Below are 26,218 nucleotides of genomic sequence, written 5' to 3'. Positions count from 1 at the left end.
TCCAGATGTCGTATGCGCACCAAAGCTCGCGTTTGGCGCCAAACTTGACCCGAAACGACCCACGGTCAACCCAGGTCTGTACTACTGTAGCGGCTGCCTCCTCCCCGGAGACCGGGGAGACACTTAAACATCTGTAAATCATTGCTTAAATATTAGTCAGTTAGTTTGGAGGGCTTTTATGTGAAGGGGGGGGTGAAGGGGTAAACTTTAATTCTTAGTCCCCTACCTGGTCGGAGAGGCGGGGAGCGGTCAATGCCTTACCGGGTCGCCGTGCAGTAAGCTCCGCAGCACTGTGGCCGGTGGGGCTGCGGGCGGTGCCGGTTGTAGCTCCGACCCCGGCAACTCTACCCCTTGCTGCGAGGCGCTCCAAATCCAGCGCCGCCCGCGACCGGACGCCCGCCCAATGTTGGGAGTCGGCGGCGTCGCAGCGCTGGGATACCAGCGGGAAGCGGGCAATGCCTTACCGGGTCGCCGTGCGGCAAGCTCCGGAGCGCTGTGGCCGCCTTCTTCCAACATTCGCGGAGCGTCGCTGGATTTGGAGCCGCGCAGCCAGGGGTAGAGTTGCCGGGGTCGGAGCTCCAACCGGCGCCGCCCGCGGCCGGACGGAGCCCCCAGCTCCGCGAGGTTGGGAGTCGCCGACCAGGTAGGGGACTAAGAATTAAAGTTTCCCCCTTCACCCCTACTCCACCACCACCACATAAAATCCCTCCAAACTAACTGACTAACATTTATGCAATGATTCTCCCGGTCTCCGGGGAGGAGGCAGCTGCTCCAGACTTTTCAAGCCGCCCGCGCTACCTACCTAATCTACGCTAAAAATCTTCCATTCGGAAATCCAAAAATGTCCGAAATCCGACAAGTGTCTGGTCCCAAGGCTTTCGGATAAAAGGTTGTGCACCTGTATATATTTTTTCTCTCAATGAAATCTAAAGGAGATCTAAAAGGGAAGTTTTGCCACAGAGTATTTGAAAATGAACTGCCAGTGCTCATGGTGGCAAAAACGATCAATTTATAGGGCATTTGGAAAGTTACTTGGATAGGAAAGGAGCAGAACAATACAGGCCTAATCCAAACAAACAGGATTAACATTAGACAGACATTGAAGTTGAAGTCGGCGTGTTCAAGGAGAGCTGTAAGGCCATGACTGCTCTGAATTTTCTATGATTCTATAGATGTTCATTCAAAGATAAACTGATCTTCAACACATCTCCCAAATGAAGAATACCCTCTGTATCTAGTGCAGGCCACTTGTCCACGTACATGTTACTTGTACATGTATGTATTCTTCCAAGTTTAGTCATCTGTACCATCAACTGCAGTAAAGGACGAATGAAATTGTATGAAAATGAATCTATTTAAAAATAATGCATTAATAATGTTGCGATTTTATGATTTTTCATTATACTTCATCCATCCATGCGAGGGCATCAACTCTTTAATACTTAGGTGAAGCAATCAAATCTTTTAAATTTTTATTTATTTATTAATTTTTATTCGAAGCAATTGTACAAAAAGAAAATGATCTGCATAATAGTTATACAATTTTCGTACTGCTTCAGTTTTAACATTTTATGAACTAAAAATTAGATCGGAACAAAAGAAAAGGAAAAAAGGGAAAGAAAGAAGAATAAAACGAAAAGAAAGAATTTCAAGAAAAACACGAAAAAGAAAAAAGGAAAACCCCAGAACTAACAAAGGTGTGAAAGAAGTGGAGATATATCCCACTGCCCTTCCATACGCCCGCTCACCCGACCCTAGCATCGGTTTTGAGTTTGTGTTCAACCATTATGTTGTTGAAGAAATTCAATAAAAGGAGACCATATTTTTGAAAATTGATCTGGTTTGTCAGTCAAGACAAGCCGTATTTTTTCTAGATGTAGTGTCTCGGTCATTTCTGTGATCCACATCTTCACTGTGGGGACTGTTATCTTTTTCCAGAATTTAAGTATAATTTTTTTCGCAATTATTAAACCGTAGTCAATGAAGCGTCTTTGAAATATCGTTAGATTAGGGCAACCCTCTGACATTCCTATTATTACTGTTTTGGATCTGGCTCCAATTGAGTTTTGAGTGAGGAAGTAATATATAATAGGACCACTCAGATAGTGACTTTTATATAAGCTAGGTAATGTGTAAAAGAAAAGCTTAAGGTTTTCCTAACAAAATAAAGTACAATGAAATATACACATAGGGAAAGATGAATCAAAACATGGAAGCCTGAACAGCTTAATTTATTGCTTTGGGGCAATTATAACGCTGGAGGAAATTGTATTTGGTGTGATTGTGTTGGAGAATGGATAGGGAGGGGCCTCTTCTTAGGTCAGAGGTCAACTTCTCTTTTCTCTATGGCACATTCTTAGGCTGTGAGGGTTATGCTGAGTTTGAGACAGAATTCAAGGCTGAGAGATAATAGACCCTGCAGTTAGCCTTGGCTATGTTAAATTATAATGAGATTGTGATAAGGGATAGGATGTATGTGGAGGGGAGTAGTTGCTTAGGAGAGGAAGATAATTAGATTGATGGATCTGTTTATAGAAAGTCAAAGAAGCAGATGTAATTCTGAACTAATGGTCTGAGTTGTACCTTGTAAGAACCTTGTGTTCTGCCTTGTACATGAGATTGGAAATCCAGCTTCCAGATAGCAGGAAAGGGACTACAAATTAGAATTTAGTTGTATCCTGGCACCAAACACTTATTAATTAAGTTGACAGATTTACAACCCATGTATGCTTATGTTGGGAGATGTGTGTGTGTGTTTTGAACTTAGAAACTGTAATTATTATATAATTAATGTTTTAAAGACATAGGTAATAGTATTTTAAACTGTAATATTGTAGTGAGACATTTTATGAAATGTATTGTCTCAGTAGGAATGTAAACATTAGACCTTGTTTAGATTTATAGAAATATCTTTCTTCTTGGTATGGAAAGTGTATTTTGAGGAGTGGTCTTTGATAGTTGAGCCTACTGGGGTTTTGGTGTGTTGAAATAAAATAAGCAAAGTTATACCACAGGCAAACAAAGGTTGTGAGACCAGGGATCATGTGACTGATGTTGTAAATCACCAGAAGGACCCAGATGATTGGTTACTAGCTTGTCATAGCCTCTGTATCTGAAATGACTAATACCTATATAAATGACACGAGTTCTATCAAAGTTACTCCCCTCTGGACCCATCCCAGAGCATCAGCTCTGTGTTGGAAGATTCAGAGACTAGTCTCAGCTGAATAAAGAATCGATTTCAACAGTTACAAGTGTTTGAGTCAAGTTGACTTTAGATTGACAAAATAACTCAGTTTAACATAAGTGTTTTAGAAATAATATTGAATATTTCCATCCAGAAGTTTTGTGTTTTTATACAGCATACAAAAGAATGAGTTAGGGTGGCTTCTTGAAAGTGACATTTATCACAAAGCGAGATAGTTGGGAAGATCTTGTTCAATTAGGTCTTTGAATAGTATAACCGATGCAATACTTTAAATTATATCAGGCAATGCCTGGCATTTAAAGAACAGTAATGTATGTATTGTAGGCTTTCCTACCTATCTTTCGAAATGGGTAAACCCAACTCGTCCTCCCATGCTCGCCTATAAATCTCAGAAGGTGGAGTCAATATTTAGAAGGGTGGAGTCAATATTTAGAAGGGTGTTATAAATGTAAATTATCAACTTACTTGTATCGGCCTGTCTATTCAAACAATCGTCTAACATATCCGGACTCATAAGAGGACAGTCTTGTTTATATGTTTTCATGTAATCTCGGAGTTAGAGATATCTAAAAAAATTATTGGCATTCGTCATATTTCTCCTGCAGTTCTTGAAAAGAGGAGAGTCTTCTTCTGATAGAGGTCTCCCACAGTATTGATTCCCAGATTCTTCCATTAAATAACACATCTAAAATAGATGGTTTAAACGAGGGATTATTTGCAATAGGAAGAAGGAGACATATTTCTCAATTTAAGAATGAGTTTCAGCTGTTTCCAGATACGGATAGTGCTATGTATTATCGGATTTTGCTCATACGCTGACTTATTCAGATGGATTGGAGATAAGAGGATTGAGCCTATACAAAAAGGCAAACAATCTTCACTCTCCATTTTTAACCAATTTACATGTTGACATATATCGTCCAACCAGAAAGTTATATATTTAATATTAGTTGCCCAGTAGTAAAAAAGTTAGGTAGAACCTCCATTTTCTTTGGATTTGCACAAATGTCTTTTATGTATTCGGTGGGTTTTGTAGTCCCAAATAAAGTTAGTGACAATAGAGTCAATTTAAAAAAAAAAAAAGCTTTTAGGGAGATATATCGGTATTGATTGGAATAAGTATAAAAGTTGCAGAAGGAAGATCATCTTTATAGCATTTAATCTACCAAGAAGGGAGATAGGAAGTGTTTTCCAAAATTGGATGTAGGCATACAATTTAGTAATTAATGGTGGGAAGTTTATTTTAAACAAAGAGGAATACTTTCTAGTCACGTAAATTCCAAGATACCTAAAATTTTCAGTAACGATTCTGAAGGGAAATTGTTGGAGTTGAGAAGGGTCTTGTTCTTTTATTGACATGATTTTACTTTTATTCCAATTAATTCTGTATCCAGAAAAAGAACCAAATTGTTCTATAATGTTTAAAACATTTGGAATACTAACTTGGGGATTGGTAATGTATAAAAGTACATCATCTGCATACTACAATATTTTATCCGAGGTATATTTGGTATTATATCCATAAATGCCTGAATGGGACCCGATACTCTCAGCAAGAGGTTCTATGGCTAAAGCAAATAACATTGGGGAGAGAGCACATCCTTGTCTGTTACCCCTAGATAAATAACATTTAGGTGAAAGCATTTGATGTGTCAATATTCTAGCTTTCAGATTAGTATATAAAAGCTTCACCCATAAAGTAAAGTTTTCTCCCAATTGGAATTTTTCCAACACTGTAAAAAGATAAGACCATTCCACTTGGTCGAAAGCCTTTTCTGCATCTAGAGAAATAATTGTTAGATCTTCGTTTGGCATTCTCTGCGAATATATTATGTTAAACAAACGTCTCAAATTATAAAACAAATGTCGTTCAAGTATAAACCCAGTTTGATCTGGATGTATTAATTTACCAATAACTAGGCTTAATCTACGAGCCAAAGTCTTAGCTAGTATCTTCTGATCCGTATTTAAAAGAGCTATTGCCCTATAGGATCCAGGCTCCTTGAGATTTTTATATTTTTTTGGAATTAATGTAATCGTTGATTCAGCAAGAGTTCGTGGTAAAGTCTGTTCTTTAAATGCATGAATTTAAAGTGCTTGTAAGCGTGGAGAGATTAAATAATTAAATTTTTTATAAAATGCATTATTAAGCCCGTCCGGGCCAGGTGTTTTTCCACTTTTCAATGATTTAATAGTCTCTACAATGTCTTTTGTTGTTATCTCTGCACCTAATTCATCCCATTCCCCCTCAGTAAGAGATGGGAGATTGCAATTCTCAAGAAAGCTTTCCATCTTTGCAGAATCGACTGTTGTTTTTGATGAATATAGTGTTTGGTAGAATTGTAAGAATCTTTAGGCAGTGTAAGCAAATCTCCTTTTTCTGATCTAATTTTGTTCATAGTACGATCATTCTCTAATTTGCGAAGTTGGCGTGCTAGTAGTTTGTGTGGTTTATCACCAAATTCAAAAATGTTTTGTTTAGTATATTGAAATACCCTAATAGTTCTTGCTGACAGAATCTGGTTTAATTTGAATTTAAGTGCAGCTATCTTATTGTGTTTTACAGTGGATGGATCAGCCGCATTTTCTAGGTCTAACTGTTTTATTTGTTTTTCTAATTCCAGTTGTTCAGTCTTATTTTTCTTGTTTTGAAAAGCTTGGTATGCGATAATACAGCCTCTAACATAGGCTTTAAAAGTTTCCCACAGCAAGGATGGAGAAATACCGGTGTGTCGTTTGTCTCAAAAAATGTTTTCATCTGTAGCTTCAGATAGTCACAACAGCTTGCCTCAGTTAGTATTTGTAGATTAAATCCCCAAAACGGCTGTTTGTTATTCATTCCTTCTAATTTTACTGAAAAAGGGGACAATGATCCGAAATACTAATGTTGTGATATTTTGGATTGTAGGTACAGTATAAGGGATAAGTTTGGCGTCAACCAAGAAATAGTCAATTTGTGTATAAACTTTATGAACACCTGAATAGAAAGTTTAAGAAGGAACTGCAGATGCTGGAAAATCGAATCGAATGGAAAGAGTATTCTCTTCCAGAAGGATTGCCAATCCTCCATAGTCTCTTATATAGTGTTTATATAGGTGTTTAAAAGGTCACTCGATTTTGATGTACTTTTCCTTTGACGTGAAGATTTATCCAAGTATTGATCTAATACACAATTTAAATCTCCCCCAATTATCAGATTATGCTGACCAGAGTTTGGAATTCTATTAAATATTTTATTAAAAAATTGGGGATTGTCAAAGTTAGGAGCATAAATATTCACCAAGGTCAATGGAGTTGAATAAAATTCACCTGATATTATAATGTACCTGCATTCCTTATCAGCTATAGTGGATTTATGTTTGAATGGTATACCTTTACGAATTGGAATTGCTGGTCCTCTTCCTTTGGAAGAAAATGTAGTGATATAATTGTCCAATCCACCTACCCTTCAGCCTATTGTGAGCTCCATTTTTGAGATGAGTCTCCTGAAGAAATATTATATCAGTATTAATAGATTTTAAATGGGCTAATATTTTACCCCTTTAATTTGGCTCATTAACGGGGCAACTACAAAATGTGATTCCTTTCCCCCCCAATTTTCCTAGCTACATTGTCTTGCATTTTAAAGATTACATGGTTTCTGTTGAATTAAATGGTCCAACACATTATTTGAAATATTTCCTTTAAATGCTGGGTGGGTGAACTCTTCCCCCATTTCCCCTATCCCCCGGAGATATCTCCAAGTAAAATGTGCAGTAGTAAAGATAGATGAGATATTTAGTAAAGAGTTTAGAAAGTGAAAAAGAAAAACAACAAAAAATACAGCATATAGGAATACCACCCAACGGTGGCTAAGTTAGTGAAAACTTCGTTAGTGAAAACTTCCGTAAAATAGATAATGTTGGATAACTCCACACCTTAAGGAGTTAATAAGAACTAAACAGAACAAACCGTAAAAATATTTAAATCCGTCAGGGAATCAACATTCTCCAGATGTTAAGTATCTTAGTGGGATCTAACTAAGTAGTTGAATATTAAAAAAATGTAACTAACATGCGGCACTTATTACTTAACATTTCTATTAATACTATTTTGACATATTACCAGACTAAGTCTGTAAGTTTCTCACAACTTATTGATTATAAACACAGTATAAACTCAGTAAGGTATTACTTATACCTTGACAGATCACACAGTGTCCTGGGAAAACTTAAATGCTTTATCAGGATCAGTAAAGAAGGATTCAACCCCTTTATAAGTAAGTCGCAATTTGGCAGGCTATAGTAGGCCAAATCGGAGATCTGGTATCTCCCTCAAGATAGCTCTTGACTTGGAGAAGAGTGCTCTTTTCTTAACGACTTCGGCAGGAAAGTCTCTGAAGATTTGTATGTTTTCACCTTGAAAAGTTAAGTTTCTGTTGCTGCAACTTTCTGCAGAATATCCTCTAGAACATGGCAGTGGTGCACCCTCAGGATCAGATGTCTTGGTGGGGCTGTGCCGTCTGACCGGGCTCTCAGAGCTTTGTCTTCACTTGAGGTCAATCTTCACTTGACGCCATTTTCAGATCTGTTCACATTTTAAAAGTCCAGACTTGTAAAAAAGTGTTTTTCTTTGAAATCACATGCTACCCAGAAAACAGTAAAAGGTCACATCCATAACTCACCCAAAATTATTAGCTTTAAAATTAGAACTGTTTACAAAAGCTTTGGATTGTTTTGCGATGTTGATTGATGTCAATGGCATTCACAAAAGCACAAAGCATTTTGACTGTTGAAAAATGCAAGTGTGCAACACAGCTGGCAGCAAAAGAGCTCAAGGGCATCGTTTTGTCAACATTGTCAACAAGAAGAATCTGCACTATGCCCCTCACCGATTAGGGTCATCTTCAGGAGCCAAGTTGCCATTGCAATTAAATGTAGCTGAGGAGTGGCAATCGATTCGTTTTGCACCACTTTTTAGGACAATTCGAAGTCCAAACCGCTTGTGCTCCTGGAGTGCTCACAAATTAGAACAATTACAGTAAATAAAACGCGTGAAGTAATATCAAATACTGAACCTTAGGAGCCAAAGTGCTGTGTAGATTCAAGCTACCCTGGCATACAGAAAGGCTCATTTAGTAACCATAAGTTGTACCAAGAATTAGCGCACAAAAAAAGTAAACAAAAAGGCACTTTTATTTTGCTTACTTTTTCAAAGGTAGATTCGGCACTTTAAGCACAATTAAATCTTTCTCCCTCAGGCAGTCAATGGGCTTTGAGGACTTCCTTCCATTCAATTTGTGAAGTAGGTGTCTGTGTGAATTATTTTAATGTGGCATGGGCATTGCATAGAAGATACAAATGTCTTGATAAAGTGAGAATCTTGGCCCAATGGCAAGGAAGTTCAAGGTAACCAGGGCCCACTTTGATAACGATCAGGGCCAGTTACTTCATACAATCATTATGCCATAAGCCATGTATTTGGCCTAAATTTTGTAAAACACATTAACCAAATAGTTTTGTTAAAACTCCTGGATACAGTACAATGTTGGTTGTCTCCGGAAGTAAGATGGCGCCTGCCTGTGGCGACTTTTGCGGAGCTCCGGAAAAGAAAAGGCTCAACTACAACTTCCAACAACTTACCTGGATCAGAAAAACGGCAGAAATCAGTGCCGTTTCGGACAAGCTGCTGGAGCACCTCAAGGCTCTCGCAATTTTGCGATCTCCCACAGGTGCGGGAACTCCGGACTTTATATTTTCCCACGCTGGCTGTGGAACTCCCGACCCGACTGTGGATCACAGGTACTGTACCTTGAAACCCCGGGATGACCCCCAGAGCCGACGGGCTGGATCTTCCAGGAACAACGGAGCTGGAGCTGCCGACTTTGAGGGAACCCCTGTTCGTTACGGAGCTGGAGCTTCCGTCTGTGAGGGAATCCCCGTTCCAGCGCAGGTCCGCAGAAACAGCAGGTACAGCAAGTACAGTACCTGGAAACAAAGGGGAAGCCTCCATTGTGTCCGGCAACGTGGCCGTCGGGCAGGACTTCCGGTCAGAATGAAGCGCAGGGGCCTTCAGCCCCCTCTCTCTACTATCCTACTGGCTAATGTACAGTCCCTTGAAAACAAAGTGGAGGACTTAAGGGCAAGACTGCTTTATCAAAGGGAGCTATGGGAATGCTGTGTGTTCTGTTTTACAGAGACATGGCTCACCCCCAGCTCCCCAGACTCAGCGGTCCAGCCTGAAGGGTTCTCCATCCACCGTATGGACCGTACACTGGCATCTGGGAAAGGGAGAGGAGGGGGCGTCTGCCTCATGGTCAACTCTGCGTGGTGTTCAGACGTGGCAGTCCCGTCCAACTCCTGCTCTCCACACCTCGAACATCTGGCGGTGAAGTGCCGTCCCTTCTACCTCCCAAGAGAATACACCTCCGTTATCCTGACCGCGGTCTACATCCCACCCCAGGCAGACGTCCGTCTGGCACTGGAGGAGCTGCACGCCGTGGTCAACAAACACCAGACATCTTACTCCGAGGCATTTACCACCATTGCTGGGGACTTCAATAAGGCGAACCTCAAGAAATCACTCCCCAACTTCCACCAACATGTCTCCTGCTGCACCAGAGGACCATACACCCTCGACCACTGCTACACCACCATTAAGAATGCTTATCGTTCTATCCCTCGCCCTCACTTCGGTAAGTCTGACCATACCGCGGTGCTGCTTCTTCCTGCCTACAGGCAGCAATTAAAGAGCGCACCCCCAGAAGTGAGGACAGTACAGAGCTGGTCGGGGCAGGGGGCAGAAGAACAACTCCAGGACTGTTTGGAGTCTGTAGACTGGGCAGTGGTCAAGGACTCGGCAACGGACTTGAACGAATATGCCACAGTCTTTAGACTTCATAAAGAAATGTGGGAAGGACTGCATCCCTACAAAAACCTTCCGAGTGTTTCCCAATCAGAAACCTTGGATGAACTTTGAGATCCGCACTCTCCTGAAGTCCAGACACAGGACATTCACCTCCAATGATACAGTGGCCTACATGAAGACCAGATACGACCTTGGTAAGGCCATCAAAAAGGCCAAAAGGGACTTCTGCTCCAAACTGGAGGACAAGACAGATGTTCGGCAACTGTGGCAGGGCCTGAATGCAATCACCTCCTACAAGGAGAAACCAGGAGGCAGCTCGAATGTCGGTGTAACATCACTCCCTGACGAGCTCAATGCGTTTTATGCACGGTTTGACAGGGTGAATACCGATGTGCCTTCCCGATCCCCCATTCGCTATGATGGCATTTCAGTCGGACAGTGCAAACTCTCGTAGGGACGGTGAAAAGCAGCGGGGGAGCAGCCGATCTGTTCCTTCCGCCAGCATGGACAGAGCCGGGGGGGGGGGGGGGGGGGGGGGTGAAAGATAGCCAGGCAGCAGCAGCGAAAATCGCTAGCAAAATGTGAAAAATGTCGGCGTTTTTGGAGACCCGGGCGGCAGCAGCCGTTATGGTGGCTGGCCAGCAGGAGGCGGAAAAATGAGTGAGTGGGGGGGTAATTAAACTGTATGTATACAAAGTGTTTTGGTGTTATTTAAATCTACAGAAAACACAGTGAAATCACGGACCAACAGAGCTGCTGTGATAGTGCAAAGACCAGCATTTGGAATGGTCAGCATGCCTGGGACTGCATTGGTGAGAAAAATGTGTGAATTGGTCTGCTTGCTCTGCCAGTAGGACCAGCTCCAGGATTTGATCAGGCTAAATATTAGTGCTGGGTCTGGTATGGCCTGTGAGAGGGAGAATGAAAAATCCCCAGCCTAGGGTGGAACAACCAGTGCCAAGTGATAATTAGGTCACACTCTGGTCCTTGTGGAAGAATGATAACTGATAGCCAAGAATATTTGCAGCCATTTCCGATGCGTAGTCACAAGACAATATGATTATTATTTGTTAAATAAATTCAGTCAGTCATACAACACAGAGACAGGCCTTTCACCCCAACTATTCCATACCAACCAAGATGCCTGTTTATTCTAGTCCCATTTGCCTGCATTTGACCCATATCCCTCTAAACTTTACCCATTCACATATCTGGCTGAATGTCTTTTACATGTTATAGTACTTGCCTTTACCACTTCCTCTGGCAGGTCATTCCACATACACACCATTCTGCGTGTGAAAAAGCTGCCCTTCAGGTTCCTGCTAAACCTTTCCCTTCTCACCTTAAACCGATGCTATCTAATTCTTTATCCCAAAATCCTGGGGAGATGGCTGTATGCATTCAGCCTGTCTGTCCCTCATAATTTGATACATATGTATAAGATCATCCTTCGGTCTCTTAAATTGCAAGCCTACCTCACCTTTCCCGGGTGCCACTGACCACCCAAAGTGCCGCCGGGCAATCTAAACTACGAGTACTTTTGCCTGGCTTGGCACTGCAAATACTGGTTTATACCGAAGATAGACACAAAAAACTGGAGTAACTCAGCGGGTAGGCAGCATCTCTGGAGAAAAGGAACGTGACGTTTTGTGTCGTCGACGGCTGTAATGCGTGGGAAAGATGCCAAGTTTGGCGTGACGGAGGGTCGGAGCGAATGATGGGCCCCGCACAGTAGCAGCGGCGACAGCGGCTCCATCTCCTCCTCCTCCCGCCCGCCCTGATAACGGCCGCTGCCTGCCACTCCGCCAATGGCGCTTTCAAAACAAACCCTTGGAGGAGGGAGATGTCGGTCAGAGGCGGAAGTGGGGGGGGGGGGGGGGGGGCGGGCGGGACTGAGAATAGAGCGCGGTGGTTGGATGAGGGAGACGTGCCAAAATACTCTTGGCAGACCTGTACCGCAGCCAGGATCGATCCCGGCTCTCCGGCGCTGCAATCGCTGCCGAACCGCCACTGGACCATCCCCGTCCCCACCCGAGAGCCCCCCCCCCCCATGCCCGGGGGTGGCCAGAGACATCAGGAGTCCGATGGAAGCTGTGCCCCCAGGCCCACAGCCAGCGCAGAGAAGCAGCGCTAAACCCAGCTCAACTCTGCCTGTTCCGCCAGGTTAACCTACAGCCCTGCCTGGATTTACGGGAAATATGTCATCAGTCCAGGCATGACCAGGCGAGACAGGTAGAGTTGAGCTGCAATTAGCGCTGGATTGAGCCTCCGAAGCCGCACGCACGGCCGCCAAGATATTCTGTCCCCTGGTCTCCTCCATATTTTGATAGCGATTTCCGTGCCTGACAGGTGTTGTCCAAGGAGCGCCGGTGTTGTCCGAGGAGCGCTGACCTTTCTTCCCACCTCCTCTGCCCCTTCCCCTCTCTCTCTTGTACGCCCCCCTCCACCCCCCCTTATCCTGAGACCCGTCCTCTCCATCCCGCACTGATCCCCATTCCTGCCTTTATTCAGTCCTCACTGACATCCGTTGTGCTCCCCTCCTCATCTGCTTTCCCTCCCCATCTATTCATCCTGCACTGATCTCCCTATCCACCTCGCATTGATTCCCGTCACTCCCCATCAATCCTACACTGGGCCCCCAATTCATCCTGTACTGACCCCCCCTTCCCATCCATCCTACACTGCTCCTCCCCGTTCATCCTGCACTGCTCCCCCCCATCCATCCTGCACTGCTCCCCCCCCCCATTCAACCCAGTCATCCCCCGCGCTCCCCCCTCACAATTTTACCTACTCCAACCAACACGCACTAATTCCCCTGCCTCAATCCATCCATTCCACGCCGATTGCCTTCTCAACCCCCCCCCCCCCCCCCCCTACCACCGCCACTATCCACCCTGCACTGATTCCCCCCCCCCACCCTATTGTGTTGCAAATGTCTTCAGAGCGAACATTGACTATGTTTGATAACGGAATGCAATCAAATATGGTTGAGTACCCAATGTTATTATTTGTTTTAATACATAAAGATGGATTAATTAAATTGTGAACGCGTGAAACATTGAAACCGCAGTGTTCGATTGTCACAGCTACCGTTGACACGTTATTACAGAATTCATTTTAACGGCAAATCAATGCTCTTAATATGGAGTATCAGTACTGTAGTTATTTAATGAGCAACATTCACAACTATACGTTTGATTTATCCAGGTTTTACTTCTACAGTCAGTCATATACATCACAAATTTGGTCAGGAGATATTTCAGTTGAAATTTTAACATTAATTCTGAAGTTGGAATGATGGAAAAAGCGCTTATCAACAATTTGTTTTTAATTTGTTGCTTACAAACTGGGTATCTTCATTGCTGTTCACGACACATACATCTAATCTGAATGTCCGGTAATGTGGCGTGTTGACACCTTTACATATATTATCAAAAGAACATTTGCTGCATTTATGTCCTTTGGCCATCTCTTGTCAGTTAGTGTAATGTTTAACCTGTCAGATGGTTATAGTGAGTTTTAACAGCTATTATCATAAAATGCCTTTAGAAAATTCCTTGCAACCTGGATATTTTGTTGTGGATAAATTATGTGGGAAGCGAGAGTGTTTCAGTACAAATAGCAATAACGACCCATGCTATGGTCATGTCATGATAATTTTCGGTCCTTCACAGAAAACATGCTTGCGTCAATCCGTAGTATGCATGGTTAAGCATATATGTTATCATGGTCCAGGATTTATTGACACAAGTTGATCATAAACTGAATAATCCAACCACATTTTTGTTTGGAAGTGGAAAGAAAGAATAAAAATTGCATTAATTGCAATGTGTAAAAAGAGTTGAGATTATAATTTTGCTGCATGTCATTGTGGTATATATCATGTCTTGATTGGTGAATATGTTTAGTTTGTGACTATTTGAAGCAGAAATAATATGTGAATGCTTCATTTAGCATAATTCCGACTGGAGATAATTCGCACTTTGTTCGAGCACATTATCGCACGCATCATGCAAGCCATCTTAAATGACCACCTAAACTGTCATTTGGCAACCTAAAAAGCTGCCAAGGTAGCCCGGCTGGCAACAGGGAAAAAAGGTTAAGCGAGAGCCCTGACATAACGTTCCAACTTCTATGGAGAAACAGGGAACTGCAGATGCTGGAAACTTATGTTTGGTCCCAATGTCCTTGGTTAGTGCCCTTAATGATGAGAAGGCAGGCACGGGCTACTGATCGGAGACGATCAGCCATGATCACAATGAATGGCGGTGCTGGCTTGAAGGGCCGAATGGCCTCCTCCTGAACCTATTTTCTAGATAGCCTCACTATACGAACCGTTTGTAATGTCACAATAGGTGCAGGAGTAGGCCATTCGGCCCATCGAGCCAGCACCGCCATTCAATGTGATCATGGCTGATCATCCAACTCAGTATCCTGTACCTGCCTTGTCTCCATACCCCCTGATCCCTTTAGCCACAAGGGCCACATCTAACTCCCTCTTAAATATGGCCAATGAACTGGCCTCAACTACCTTCTGTGGCAGAGAGTTCCAGAGACTCACCACTCACAGTGTGAAAAATGTTTTTCTCATCTCGGTCCTAAAGGATTTCCCCTTTATCCTTAAACTGTGACCCCTTGTCCTCGACTTCCCCAACATCGGGAACAATCTTCCTGCATCTAGCCTGTCCAACCCCCTAAGAATTTTGTATGTTTCTATAAGATCCTCCCTCAATCTTCTAAATTCTAGCAAGTACAAGCCGAGTCTATCCAGTCTTTCTTCATATGAAAGTCCTGACATCCCAGGAATCAGTCTGGTGAACCTTCTCTGTACTCCCTCTAAGGCAAGAATGTCTTTCCTCAGATTAGGAGACCAAAACTATACACAATACTCCAGGTGTGGTCTCACCAATACCCTGTACAACTGCAGTAGAACCTCCCTGCTCCTCTACTCAAATCCTTTTGCTATGAATGCTAACATACCATTCGCTTTCTTCACTGCCTGCTGCACCTGCATGCCTACTTTCATTGACTGGTGTACCATGACACCTAGGTCTCGTTGTATCTCCCCTTTTCCTAATCGGCCACCATTTAGATAATAGTCTACTTTCCTGTTTTTGCCACCAAAGTGGATAACCTCACATTTATCCACATTATACTGCATCTGCCATGCATTTGCCCACTCAGCCAGCCTATCCAAGTCACCTTGCAGCCTCCTAGCATCCTCCTCACAGCTAACACTGCCCCCCAGCTTCGTGTCATCCGCAAACTTGGAGATGTTGCATTCAATTCCCTCGTCCAAATCATTAATATATATTGTAAATAGCTGGGGTCCCAGCACTGAGCCTTGCGGTACCCCACTTGTCACTCCCTGCCATTCTGAAAAGGATCCGTTTACTCCTACTCTTTGCTTCCTGTTTGCTAGCCAGTTCTCTATCCACATCAATACTGAACCCCCAATACCGTGTGCTTTAAGTTTGTATACTAATCTCTTATGTGGGACCTTGTCGAAAGCCTTCTGAAAGTCCAGATATAACACATCCACTGGTTCTCCCTTATCCACTCTATGTTACATCTTCAAAAAATTCTATAAGATTCGTCAGACATGATTTACCTTTCGTAAATCCATGCTGACTTTGTCCAATGATTTCACCACTTTCCAAATGTGCTGCTATCCCATCTTTAATAACTGACTAGCAGTTTCCCCGCTACCAATGTTAGACTAACTGGTCTGTAATTCCCCGTTTTCCCTCTCCCTCCCTTTTTAAAAAGTGGGGTTACATTAGCTACCCTCCAATCCTCAGGAACTACTCCAGAATCTAAAGAGTTTTTAAAAATTATCACTAACGCATCCACTATTTCTGGGGCTACTTCCTTAAGTACTCTGGGATGCAGCCTAACCGGCCCTGGGGATTTATCGGCCTTTAATCCATTCAATTTACCTAACACCACTTCGCGGCTAACCTGGATTTCACTCAGTTCCTCCATCTCATTTGACCCGCGGCCCCCTGCTATTTCCGGCAGATTATTTATGTCTTCCTTAGTGAAGACGGAACCAAAGTAGTTATTCAATTGGTCTGCCTTGTCCTTGTTCCCCATGATCAATTCACCTATTTCTGACTGCAAGGGACCTACATTTGTTTTAACTAATCTCTTTCATTTCACATATCTATAAAAACTTTTGCAGTCAGTTTTTATGTTCCCTGCCAGTTTTCTTTCATAATCTATTTTCCCTTTCCTAATTAAGCCCTTTGTCCTCCTCTGCTGGACTCTGAATTTCTACCAGTCCTCTGGTAGGCTGCTTTATCTGGCTAATTTGTACGCTTCATCTTTTGTTTTGATACTATCCCTGATTTCCCTTGTTATCCACGGATGCACTACCTTTCCTGATTTATTATTTTGCCAAACTGGGATGAACAATTGTTGTAGTTCATCCATGCAGTCTTTAAATGCCTTCCATTGCATACCCACCGTCAACCCTTTAAGAATCAATTGCCAGTCAATCTTGGCCAATTCACGTCTCATACCCTCAAAGTTAACTTTCTTTAAGTTCAGAACCCTTGTTTCTGAATTAACAATGTCACTCTCCATCCTAATGAAGAACTCAACCATATTATGGTCACTCTTGCCCAAGGGGCCACGCATAACAAAACTGCTAACTAACCCTTCCTCATTACCCTTGTTCCTGCCTTCTCCCCATATCCCCTGGCTCCGCTATCTTTAAGAGCCCTATCTAGCTCTCACTTGAAAGTATCCAGAAAACTGGCCTCCACCCGAGGCAGAGAATTCCACAGACTCACAACTCTCTGTGAGAAAAAGTATTTCCTCATCTCCGCTCTAAATGGCTTACCCCTTATTCTTAAACTGCGACCCCCGATTCTGGACTCCCCCAACATCGGGAACATGTTTCCTGCATCTAGCGTGTCCAAACCCTTAACAATCTTATATGTTTCAATAAGATTCCCTCTCATCCTTTTAAACTCCAGAGTGTACAAGCCCAGCCGCTCCATTCTCTCAGCATATGTAAGTCCCACCATCCCGGGAATTAACCGTGTAACCTACGCTGCACTCTCTCAATAGTAAGAATGTCCTTCCTCAAATTAGGGGACCAAAACTGCACACAATACTCCAGGTGTGGTCTCACTAGGGCCCTGTACAACTGCAGAAGGACCTCTTTGCTCCTATACTCGACTCCTCTTGTTATAAAGGCCAACATGCCATTTGCATTCTTCACAGCCTGCTGTACCTGCATGCTTACTTTCATAGACTGATGAATAAGGACCCCCCAGATCCTGTTGTACTTCTCCTTTTCCCAACGTGATGGCATTTAGATAGTAATCTGCCTTCCTGTTTTTTATATCAAAGTGGATAACCTCACCACATTAAACTTCATCCCACATTAACAACTTTCATCTGCCTCATAGCATGCTCCTCAGTTCACACTGCCCCCACTTTGTGTCATCCACAGCCGTGACATCCTGTTCAAGTCACCCCTCTGCATTCTCATGCTCCTAGCATCTGCCAGTCCTCAGTTTCAGTCACGACAACCTCCCAGTCGCACCCACCTATCCATTGTGTCATCTGAACCCGTCAAGCCGTGACATCCTCTTTAAGATGTTGGTCCCACTCCAGTTTAGCAACTGTCATAAGAGATCCCATGATCCAGATATCTGATCCTCCCATGCTCCACAGTCACTCCATTCTCTACCTATTCTTACCTTCACTAGCACGAGGTACTGAACCAAACCTGCAGGTCCTGCTTTTCAGTCTTCTACCCAATTCCATAAAACTGGTTTGACAGTTCAAAATGGCACACGTCGCACTTATCTGAATTAACCTTGTCAATAACCTTCTTCACTGTCAACAGAAGTTTTAGTGATATCTGCAAATTTACTAACCATCTTTGCACATTCTCACTCAAATCATTGATATAGATAACAAATAACAATGAGACTAGCGGTGACTCCTGAGAGACACCACTGGCCAGAAGGCCCCAGTCTGAAAAATAATTTTCCACCATCACCTTCGGCTTTCTGCTATCAAGTCAATTAAATCTCTGAACAATATTTTCAAGTGTAAGAGCCAAATCATTACAATAAAACAATATATTGCATTTGTTCACTACGCACACCATATAGTAAGTTAATGTTGGTAAATTGAGCATGAAATCAAAGTTAAAGAAATGCACATGAAAACAGGCTCTTTGGCCCACTGAGTCTGCACTGAACATCAAGCAACCATATGCACATTAATGCTACCCTAACTTATTTTGGACTTCCCATCAATTCCAAGAGTCAAGAGAGTTTTACTGTCATGTGTCCCAGATAGGACACCAAAACTCTTACTTACTGCAGCACAACAGAATATGTAAACATAAAACGGAAGATTAAAGTTCAGTGTGTGCATTGACCATATATACACCAGGGCTCGAAATTAGCGGTTGCCCGGTTGCCAATGGTGACCTAAAGTGCCGTCGGGCAACCTAACAGCCGTCCCATTTTGCCCGGCTTGGCAAGCAACTCTGAGCGGTTCCCCTCTCCATCTCTCTCTCTGCCATTCCGTCTCCGCCCGCCATCCATATCCGTGTCCAGGCCGCCAGGTCTCTGCTCTCCGTCCGCTCCTCATCCGCCGGCACGGCAGGCCGCCTTGCACATGCGCACTGCTACGGCCAGCACAACCTTTCCCCTGCACATGCGCACAACCATGGCCAGCGCATCTGCATTTCGTTGTCTCTGTACTGCATTTCGTTGTCTCTGTACTGTACACTGACAATGACAATTAAAATTGAATCTGAATCTGAATCATCGGCCGCCCAGCACATGCACACTGCAACGGCAACTGGTCGGCGCTGGGCACTTTCTCCCTCCCTTTGCATTGTGGGAGATCTGGCCGTCATTGCAGTCTGGTCGCCGCCTCACCGTGACCACTGAAAACCAACGCAGAATCACTCCCTGGGGCTGGAGTAACTCTTGCTTCCTGGTTTCCTGGCCCTCCAAAAGTATTCCAAATGGAACTTAACCCACCACTACCAAACTCCAAAAAATAACAGCTTATTGCACTTTATCTGTTTATTAATTGTGTATGTATATATATATATATATATATATATATATATATGGTCTATGGTATATAGACACACTGGACATATTCTGCTGCGCTGCAGCAAGCAAGAATTTCATTGTCCTATCTGGGGCACATGACAATGAAACTCTCTTGACTCTTGACTTAAGCAAAAATGGGCTCTTGGGAAAAAAGAGCTACCTTAAATTTAATTGCGTCTGGTGGGGAAACTATGGTAGGGTGAAGATTATTCCATGCTTTAATTGTGCGGGGGGGGGGGGGGGGCTCCATGGAGAAGCCAGCATCTCTGGATAGAAGAAATTGGGTGACATTTCAGTTAGAGACTTCTTTACATTTCCTCTAGTTTTAGTGTTTTTAGTTTAAAGATACAGCGTGGAAACAGGCCCTTCGGCCCACTGAGTCCACGCCGACCACCGAAGAGTCAAGAGCGTTTTATTCTCTCACGTCTCAGTTAGAACAATGAAATCCTTACTTGCAGCAGCACAACAGAATATGTAAACTTAGTACTCTGTAAACAATGTTATAAACGAGAAAACAAAACAGTGTATATTTATATATGAATATATGTATATAAATATATCTATAGAATTTACCTCCTAGGATTAATAAAGTTCTATCGTATAGTATCGTGTGTATAGGAAGGAAGGAACTGCAGATGCTGATTTAAACTGAAGATAGGCACAAAAAGCTGGAGTAACTCAACAGGTCAGACAGAATCTCAAGTCAAAAGGAAAATATTGGGTTGGGTCTGAAAAAAGTTCCTGCACAACTTTGGAATGTGGAAGGAAACAAGAGCACCCGGAGAAAACCCATGCGCTCAAAGGGAAAAGGAGCAAACTCCATCAGACAGCACCCATATTCAGGATCAATTCCAGGCCTCTGGCAATTTTAGGCAGCAACTTTATGACCAATGTACTGCCCCATAGTCTTGAACTGAATTACAACATACAGTAGCTGTAAAGGGGGACATAGTGTCACTTAGAGATTTTAGACTGAAAATGGATAGTTTCTTTTTTTTTTAGTAACAAAAGTTATCAACGTATAATTTGTTGTGTGTTGGAAAATAAAATATAGTGGCACAGCTGGTGGACTTGCTTCCTCACGCATCAGAGATCTGTGTTCGATCCTGTCCTCGGGCACTGTCTGTGTTGAATTAGCGCATTCTCCCAGCAAGTGTGTGGGTTTCCTCCCACATCCCATTGGCTTTGTAGGTTAACTTGTCTCTGTAAAATTGCCCCTAATGTGTAGGGAGTGGGTGAGGAAAGTGGGATAAAAGAACTTGTGTGAATGGGTAAACAGAATTGCTGGAGAAACTCAGCGGGTGAGGCGACATCTATGGAGCGAAGGAAATGGGCGACGTTTCGGGTCAAGACCACTCTTCAGACTGATGTCGGAGGGGTGGGGGGGGGGGGGGGAAAGAAAGGAAGAGGCGGAAACAGTAGGCTGTGGGAGAGCTGGGAATGGGAGGACAAGGAGGGAGAAAGCAAGGACTACCTAAAATTGGAGAAGCCAATGTTCATATCACTGGGGTGAAAACTACCCAAGCGAAATTTGAGGTGATGTTCTTCCAATTTGCAGTGGGCCTCACTCTGGCCATGGAGGAGGCCTAGGACAGAAAGGTCGGATTCGGATTGGGAGGGGGAGTTTAAGTGCTGATCCACCGGGAGATGAGGTTGGTTATTGTGAACCGAGTGTAGGTGTTGTGCGAAGCGATCGCCAAGCCTGCACATGATCACACCGAGGTTGATCATACACTGAATAATCCAACCAGATTTTTGTTTGGAAGTGAAAAGAAATAATAGAAATTGCATTTATTGCAACGTGTAAAAAGAGATGCGATTCTATATTATAATTTTGCTGCATGTCATTGTGGTATATATCATGTCTTGATTGGTGAACATGTTTAGTTTGTGACTTTATTTGAAGCAGAAATAATATGTGAATGCTTCATTGACCATAATTCCGATTGGTAACTACACACTTCGTCCGAGCACATTATCACACGCGCCATGCAAGCCGTCTTAAATGACCACCTAATCTGTCATTTGGCAACCTAAAATGCTGCCGAGGTTGCCTGGCTGGCAACAGGGAAAAAAAGTTCAGCGAGAGCCCTGTACACAATAAATAGATCCTATAATTTATAATTCCTCTCTAGATTCTATAATTTATCTACACACTTTACACAATTTACAGTGGCCAATTATCCAACCAACCCACATATCTTTTGGCCGATGCGACAAAACAAACATGGTCACAGGGAGAAAATGCAAACTCCACACAAACAGCACTAGAAGTCAGTTATAGTCGTAGAGCACGGGAAAAAAAGCCATTCAGCCCAACTTCTCCATGCCAACCAAGGTGCCCCATCTAAGCTAGTCCTATTTGACTGCATTTGAACCACATCCCTCTAAACCTTTCCTATTCATGTACCTGTCCAAGTATCTTTTAAAAGTTGTTACAGTATCTGTCTGGCAGATTGTACCACATACCCACCACACTCATAGTGAAAAATGGTTTCCCCTTAAGTCCCTATTAAATCTTGCCCCTCTCACCTTGAACCCATGTCCTCTGTTTTGTTTTTTTTAATTCCATTAGTCTGGGTAAAAGACTGTTCATCCACCCTATCTATTTCCCTTGTGATTTTACACATCTCTCTAAGATCACCCCTCAGCCTTCTGCGCTCCAAGAAATATAGTCCTAGCCTGCCCAACTTCTCCCTGTAGCTCAGCCCCTCAGGTCCTGGCAACATACTCATAAATCTTCTCTGCACTCTTTCCAGTTGTTGGTTGCTTGGCTAGCCCATACCAATATAGCAGCAAAGTAGATAATACAGCAACAGTTAATCAAAGTTAACCAGTGGCAGCAATTCTCCATAATACCAAGGAATGTCCAATGTTTTCAATTCTAATACCTTAAAAAATATCTATGTTCCCAATTCTGCATTTCACTGCTATTTTTGAAAAATAAATCAAGATATTACTGTGACTATCCATACAAGGTTACACCCGATGCGGGGAGAGAGAAAAAACGAGATTTTTCCATCAAAAACATTTAACTTCAACAAAATTATCAGGTTAATGGCAAAAGAGAATTGTAGAAGCACATAAAAACATATTTATGAAATTTCCTGCCATATTTCAACAACTATAAAACAATATTTACATTATCCAATGCATTTTTAATCTCTAGATTTGCATATAGTAATGCATACTGAGCTTGCCACGCACATCCTACCCACCCATAATCTTGAGGACATCCAGATCTTTGGTGCCCATGTCCAATCTATATTGTCCCACTTTCCCGAAGCTCATTGATCCAATATTGTCTCTTGCTGAGCAATGCTTCTATTTAAAAATGCAAATTATTGCTTTCAAGCACCTCCGGAGATGCTACTCTCCCCCCCACCTCCCCTCCCAACGCATGTCACTCTTCTCTTTAATTAATTAATGTCATAACACCAAATTTATGGAAATATTACATAGGCAAAATAGCATTTGAAAAGAAACAGGCAGATCTAATTCAGATTTCCTAATGGCCCTGTCCCACGTTACGAGTTCATTCCAAGAGCTCTCCCGAGTTTGCCCTGATTAGAACTCGGAAAATTATGGTAATGGCCGCATCGGTACTCGGGGCTCTCGAGGACATTTTTCAACATGTTGAAAAATCTTGATGAGTCTTCCCGAGCATACCTGCCATTAGCTAGTCTTCCCGAGTACCTGCCGTTAGCGTTACGAGCCGCTAAGAGACGTCCCAGAGCTCCGACGTACTCGCTACGTTCATTCTCCGTGCTTACCACGAGTTTGATTCTTTTTTAAACTCGGGAAAGCTCTTGGAATGAACTCGTACCGTGGGACAGGGCCTTGAATCTTTTCGTAAACCACTGCTGCAATACAATGCACCCTACTCTCCACAAGATACGACCTCCAATGAACAACTCTGATTTTAATATCTTCATCGTTCATGGCTGTACATTAAGTTGACAAACTCTGGAATAACCTCCATAAACACTCACACCTCTTGCATGAAATTTCTTAAAATGTAAATCTTTAAACAAATGTCAAATACCAGTAATTCTGCATTGAATTTTGCCGATATTGTTCATGAAATAGTTTGTGACATTTCAATATATTCCAGAAAGTGTCAATAACAGGAATAATGCCAAGAGACAAAATGCTGGAGTAATCCAGTGGGCCAGACAGCATATCTGGAAAAAAAATGAGTAGGTGACGCTTTGGGTCGGGACCTTGTTTCAGATTTATCAGCAAATCGGGAAAGTGACACCGATTTCAAGTTCTTCATAGATTATTGAACAGCCTGGCCAAGTTTTTCAACATTTCCCGTGTTCAGTGACTGAAGCATCCTTTGACAAGCAGTCCACAAACATTTTTTTTTTAATGAATACATAAACATCCGACCATACCTTTAGCCTTTTGACCAATTCATCGTTGGATATCTTGTCAGTAATTTCCTTAACACCAGGAGGGTATATTATAATTTTTCCATCGGCAGGTTTTGGCTGTGGGAAAGCCATCCTTCGATTTTTCCCTTTCTGTAGATCACTACCGGCCTCTGCTGGTCACACACAAGTTTAAAATGTTACTCAGAAGCTTTTTTACCCTCTCTGCACTCTTTTTTAGAATCAAATAATAATTCAAAGAGAAAACAATTATACGGCCGACCCGCGACTTCTTTCCCGTACAAAAGATACCCCGTGCCGGGGAGGGGAACAAGAGAACTGATTAAAAGCTTATTTAGTTCGTGCAGGAAGAAACAAACGACATGCGCCCAACCCGCAGCTACAAAAAAAAGTTCTCGCGCCCGCCACCCGCCTGCTTTTTGGGCCTAGGAAGCTAGGCCTCGATGCCGGGGCTCCAGCGACAACACGGCGTCTTCAGGGCGGCTGCAGCAAAGCCTCCTCATTCCCCGTTCCGTCCGCCCTTCATTTATTTACAACTTCATGGCGGCGCGGAAGGGGGTGGGGAGGAGGAATTCGGAAAATACTTGCGAATATCCCGCCACAAATTGTAAGAAATGGGGAGCAGGTCGAGGCGCAAAACTGATCGATTCGCCGACTTGTTTTGGCTTCAGAACTTTGCTACTCTGCGGTAGATTGTATTTTTTCTTAATAAGAGCGGCGGCCGTTCGGCTCGGCCTGGCCTTCACTCCCCGCACCGTCCGTACCTCTCGAGCTGTGAATTAATCAGGGGGAGGAGAGCGGGAGCCTCGCAGCGGGCCTATTGCCGGCGCTGGCAGCTGCACTCACCTCATGGATCACGCCAGACCTCTCAGCTATCCAGGGAGCAATAGTTTCGCACAGTCGCACCGAGCGGCGGCAGCAGGACAGCGCCGGGGAACAACGGACAGAGCGGCCGCAACGCGCCACACGGACCCAAGCAGGAGAGCGCCACCTGCCCTGGAGGAGCAGCCGTCGCCGCACCCGAACAGCGGCTCAGGCCAAAGGCAGCGGTAGCGACGCCTACCGAAGGCAGCCAGATGTGCAGGCGCTGCCAACGACATCTCCGGGTCAGAAAATGCCGCGAATATTTAACTCAAGCTGAATCTGCCGAGAGATACATAACATTTCACATCAATGCCCTTCCGTTAGATGTGAGATAAGGAGAATGTCTTTGTCATTTTGAAATCAAATCCTTGCAAGTTCACGATAGTCTTTCAACCAAGAAAATACGGGTCCAGTGAAAAAATCTTACGTTTTTCTTTTGCAGATGCAATTTCTTTCCACCCAGAAATTGATCCCATAATGGGAAATGAGCATATAATCACTTGGCATAGATTATTTTGGTAAGGAATGAATAAGCCTTGCTTAGGATATCAGGGCTGCCAACATTGGGTGAGAGTTGGGAGTGAGAAATTGCGAGAGACCAAGCCCGAGGGAGTATAGCGACGGGGGCGGGGAGGAGAGTGTCCCCCTCCCTTTGGTACGGAACATTTGCATTTTTCAGCTTGAAATTGTGCAATATGGTGCATGCTGTAGCTTTTAACTTACACTTGAATGCAATACATATGCTTTAAATTGGATTGGAGCATTTTTGAAAGGGGGGAGGCTGTGCGACCACTGATCACTGGCCTTGGGGGTACCCGGTGAGGGAGTGGAGCAACCGAGTGGGGAGAGGGTGTGAAAGAAGGGTGTCTCCCCCTCCCAGGGCAGGAACTTTTTGAAATTTGATGTATTAAAATCATGTTTTAGTGCACTGTAGAAGTATGATTTCAATGTTTTTTGTATGAAGTAATTTTAAGAGGTAACTTTTTAAGGGGTAACTTTATCCACACAAAGGGTGATGGGTGTATGGAACAAGCTGCCTGCCAGAGGAGGTAATTGAGGCAGGGACCATTCTAACATGTAAGAAAAAGTTAGACTGATACATGGATAGGATAGGTTTGGAGGTATGGCCCAAAAGCAGGTGGCGTAGCTCGGACATGTTGGCGGGTGTGGGCAAGCTGCACCGAAGGGCCTGTTTTCATACTGTATCACTCTATGACTACATTATACCTCCACCATACATGAATGCTTCAAAATCAAGTGATCGAGTTTTATTGCCATATACTCAAGCATAGAAACATAGAAAATAGGTGCAGGAATAGGCCATCGGCCCTCCGAGCCAGCACTGCCATTCAATATGATAATGTCTATTCATCTAAAATCAGTACCTCTTTCATGTTTTTCCCCATATCCCTTGATGTCGTTAACCCTAAGAACTAAATGTAACTCTCTCTTGAAAACATCCAGTGAATTGGCCTGCACTGCCTTCTGTGGCAGAGAATTCCACAGATTCACAACTCTCTGCGTGAAGAAAGTTTGTTCTCATCTCAGTCCTAACTGCCCCCCCCCCCCCTTTATTCTTAAACTGTGACCTATGGGTCTGAACATCCCCAACACCGGGAACATTTTTCCTGCAGTTACAATAAGTGAAAATCTAGCAGGCAAACAGGATGCTTTCACCAACCACCCCCATTTGAAGTCCACTATCTTCCACCGTATCTACCCAGTACTTGGTACTTACTTCCAGCAGCCACTGGTTGTCCTCCAGGATGCACCGAGCCACAGCCTGATCCATGCCGGTCACCTGG

At 43.4% G+C, this 26,218-nt stretch overlaps 1 protein-coding gene across 7 annotated transcripts in view; it reads right to left on the bottom strand.

The window, feature by feature from the left end:
• The window catches only part of pds5a (PDS5 cohesin associated factor A), a 185,147-nt gene that overhangs the window by 150,764 nt on the left and 8,165 nt on the right, over positions 1–26,218 (bottom strand). For 4 of the 7 annotated variants that reach the window (XM_055637378.1, XM_055637394.1, XM_055637400.1 and 1 more), the window contains exon 2: positions 23,553–23,704. In XM_055637378.1, coding sequence (XP_055493353.1) covers positions 23,553–23,704 — 152 coding nt within the window. Of the gene's footprint in view, positions 1–23,552; positions 23,705–24,395; positions 25,305–26,218 lie in introns of those variants that run through there. The other 3 variants (XM_055637404.1, XM_055637411.1, XM_055637387.1) reach the window with 3 other exon arrangements.

Source organism: Leucoraja erinacea, chromosome 1, assembly GCF_028641065.1.
Source record: "Leucoraja erinacea ecotype New England chromosome 1, Leri_hhj_1, whole genome shotgun sequence".
Classification (NCBI taxonomy): Eukaryota; Metazoa; Chordata; class Chondrichthyes; order Rajiformes; family Rajidae; genus Leucoraja; species Leucoraja erinaceus.
This window is presented reverse-complemented; position numbering and strand designations above follow the sequence as displayed.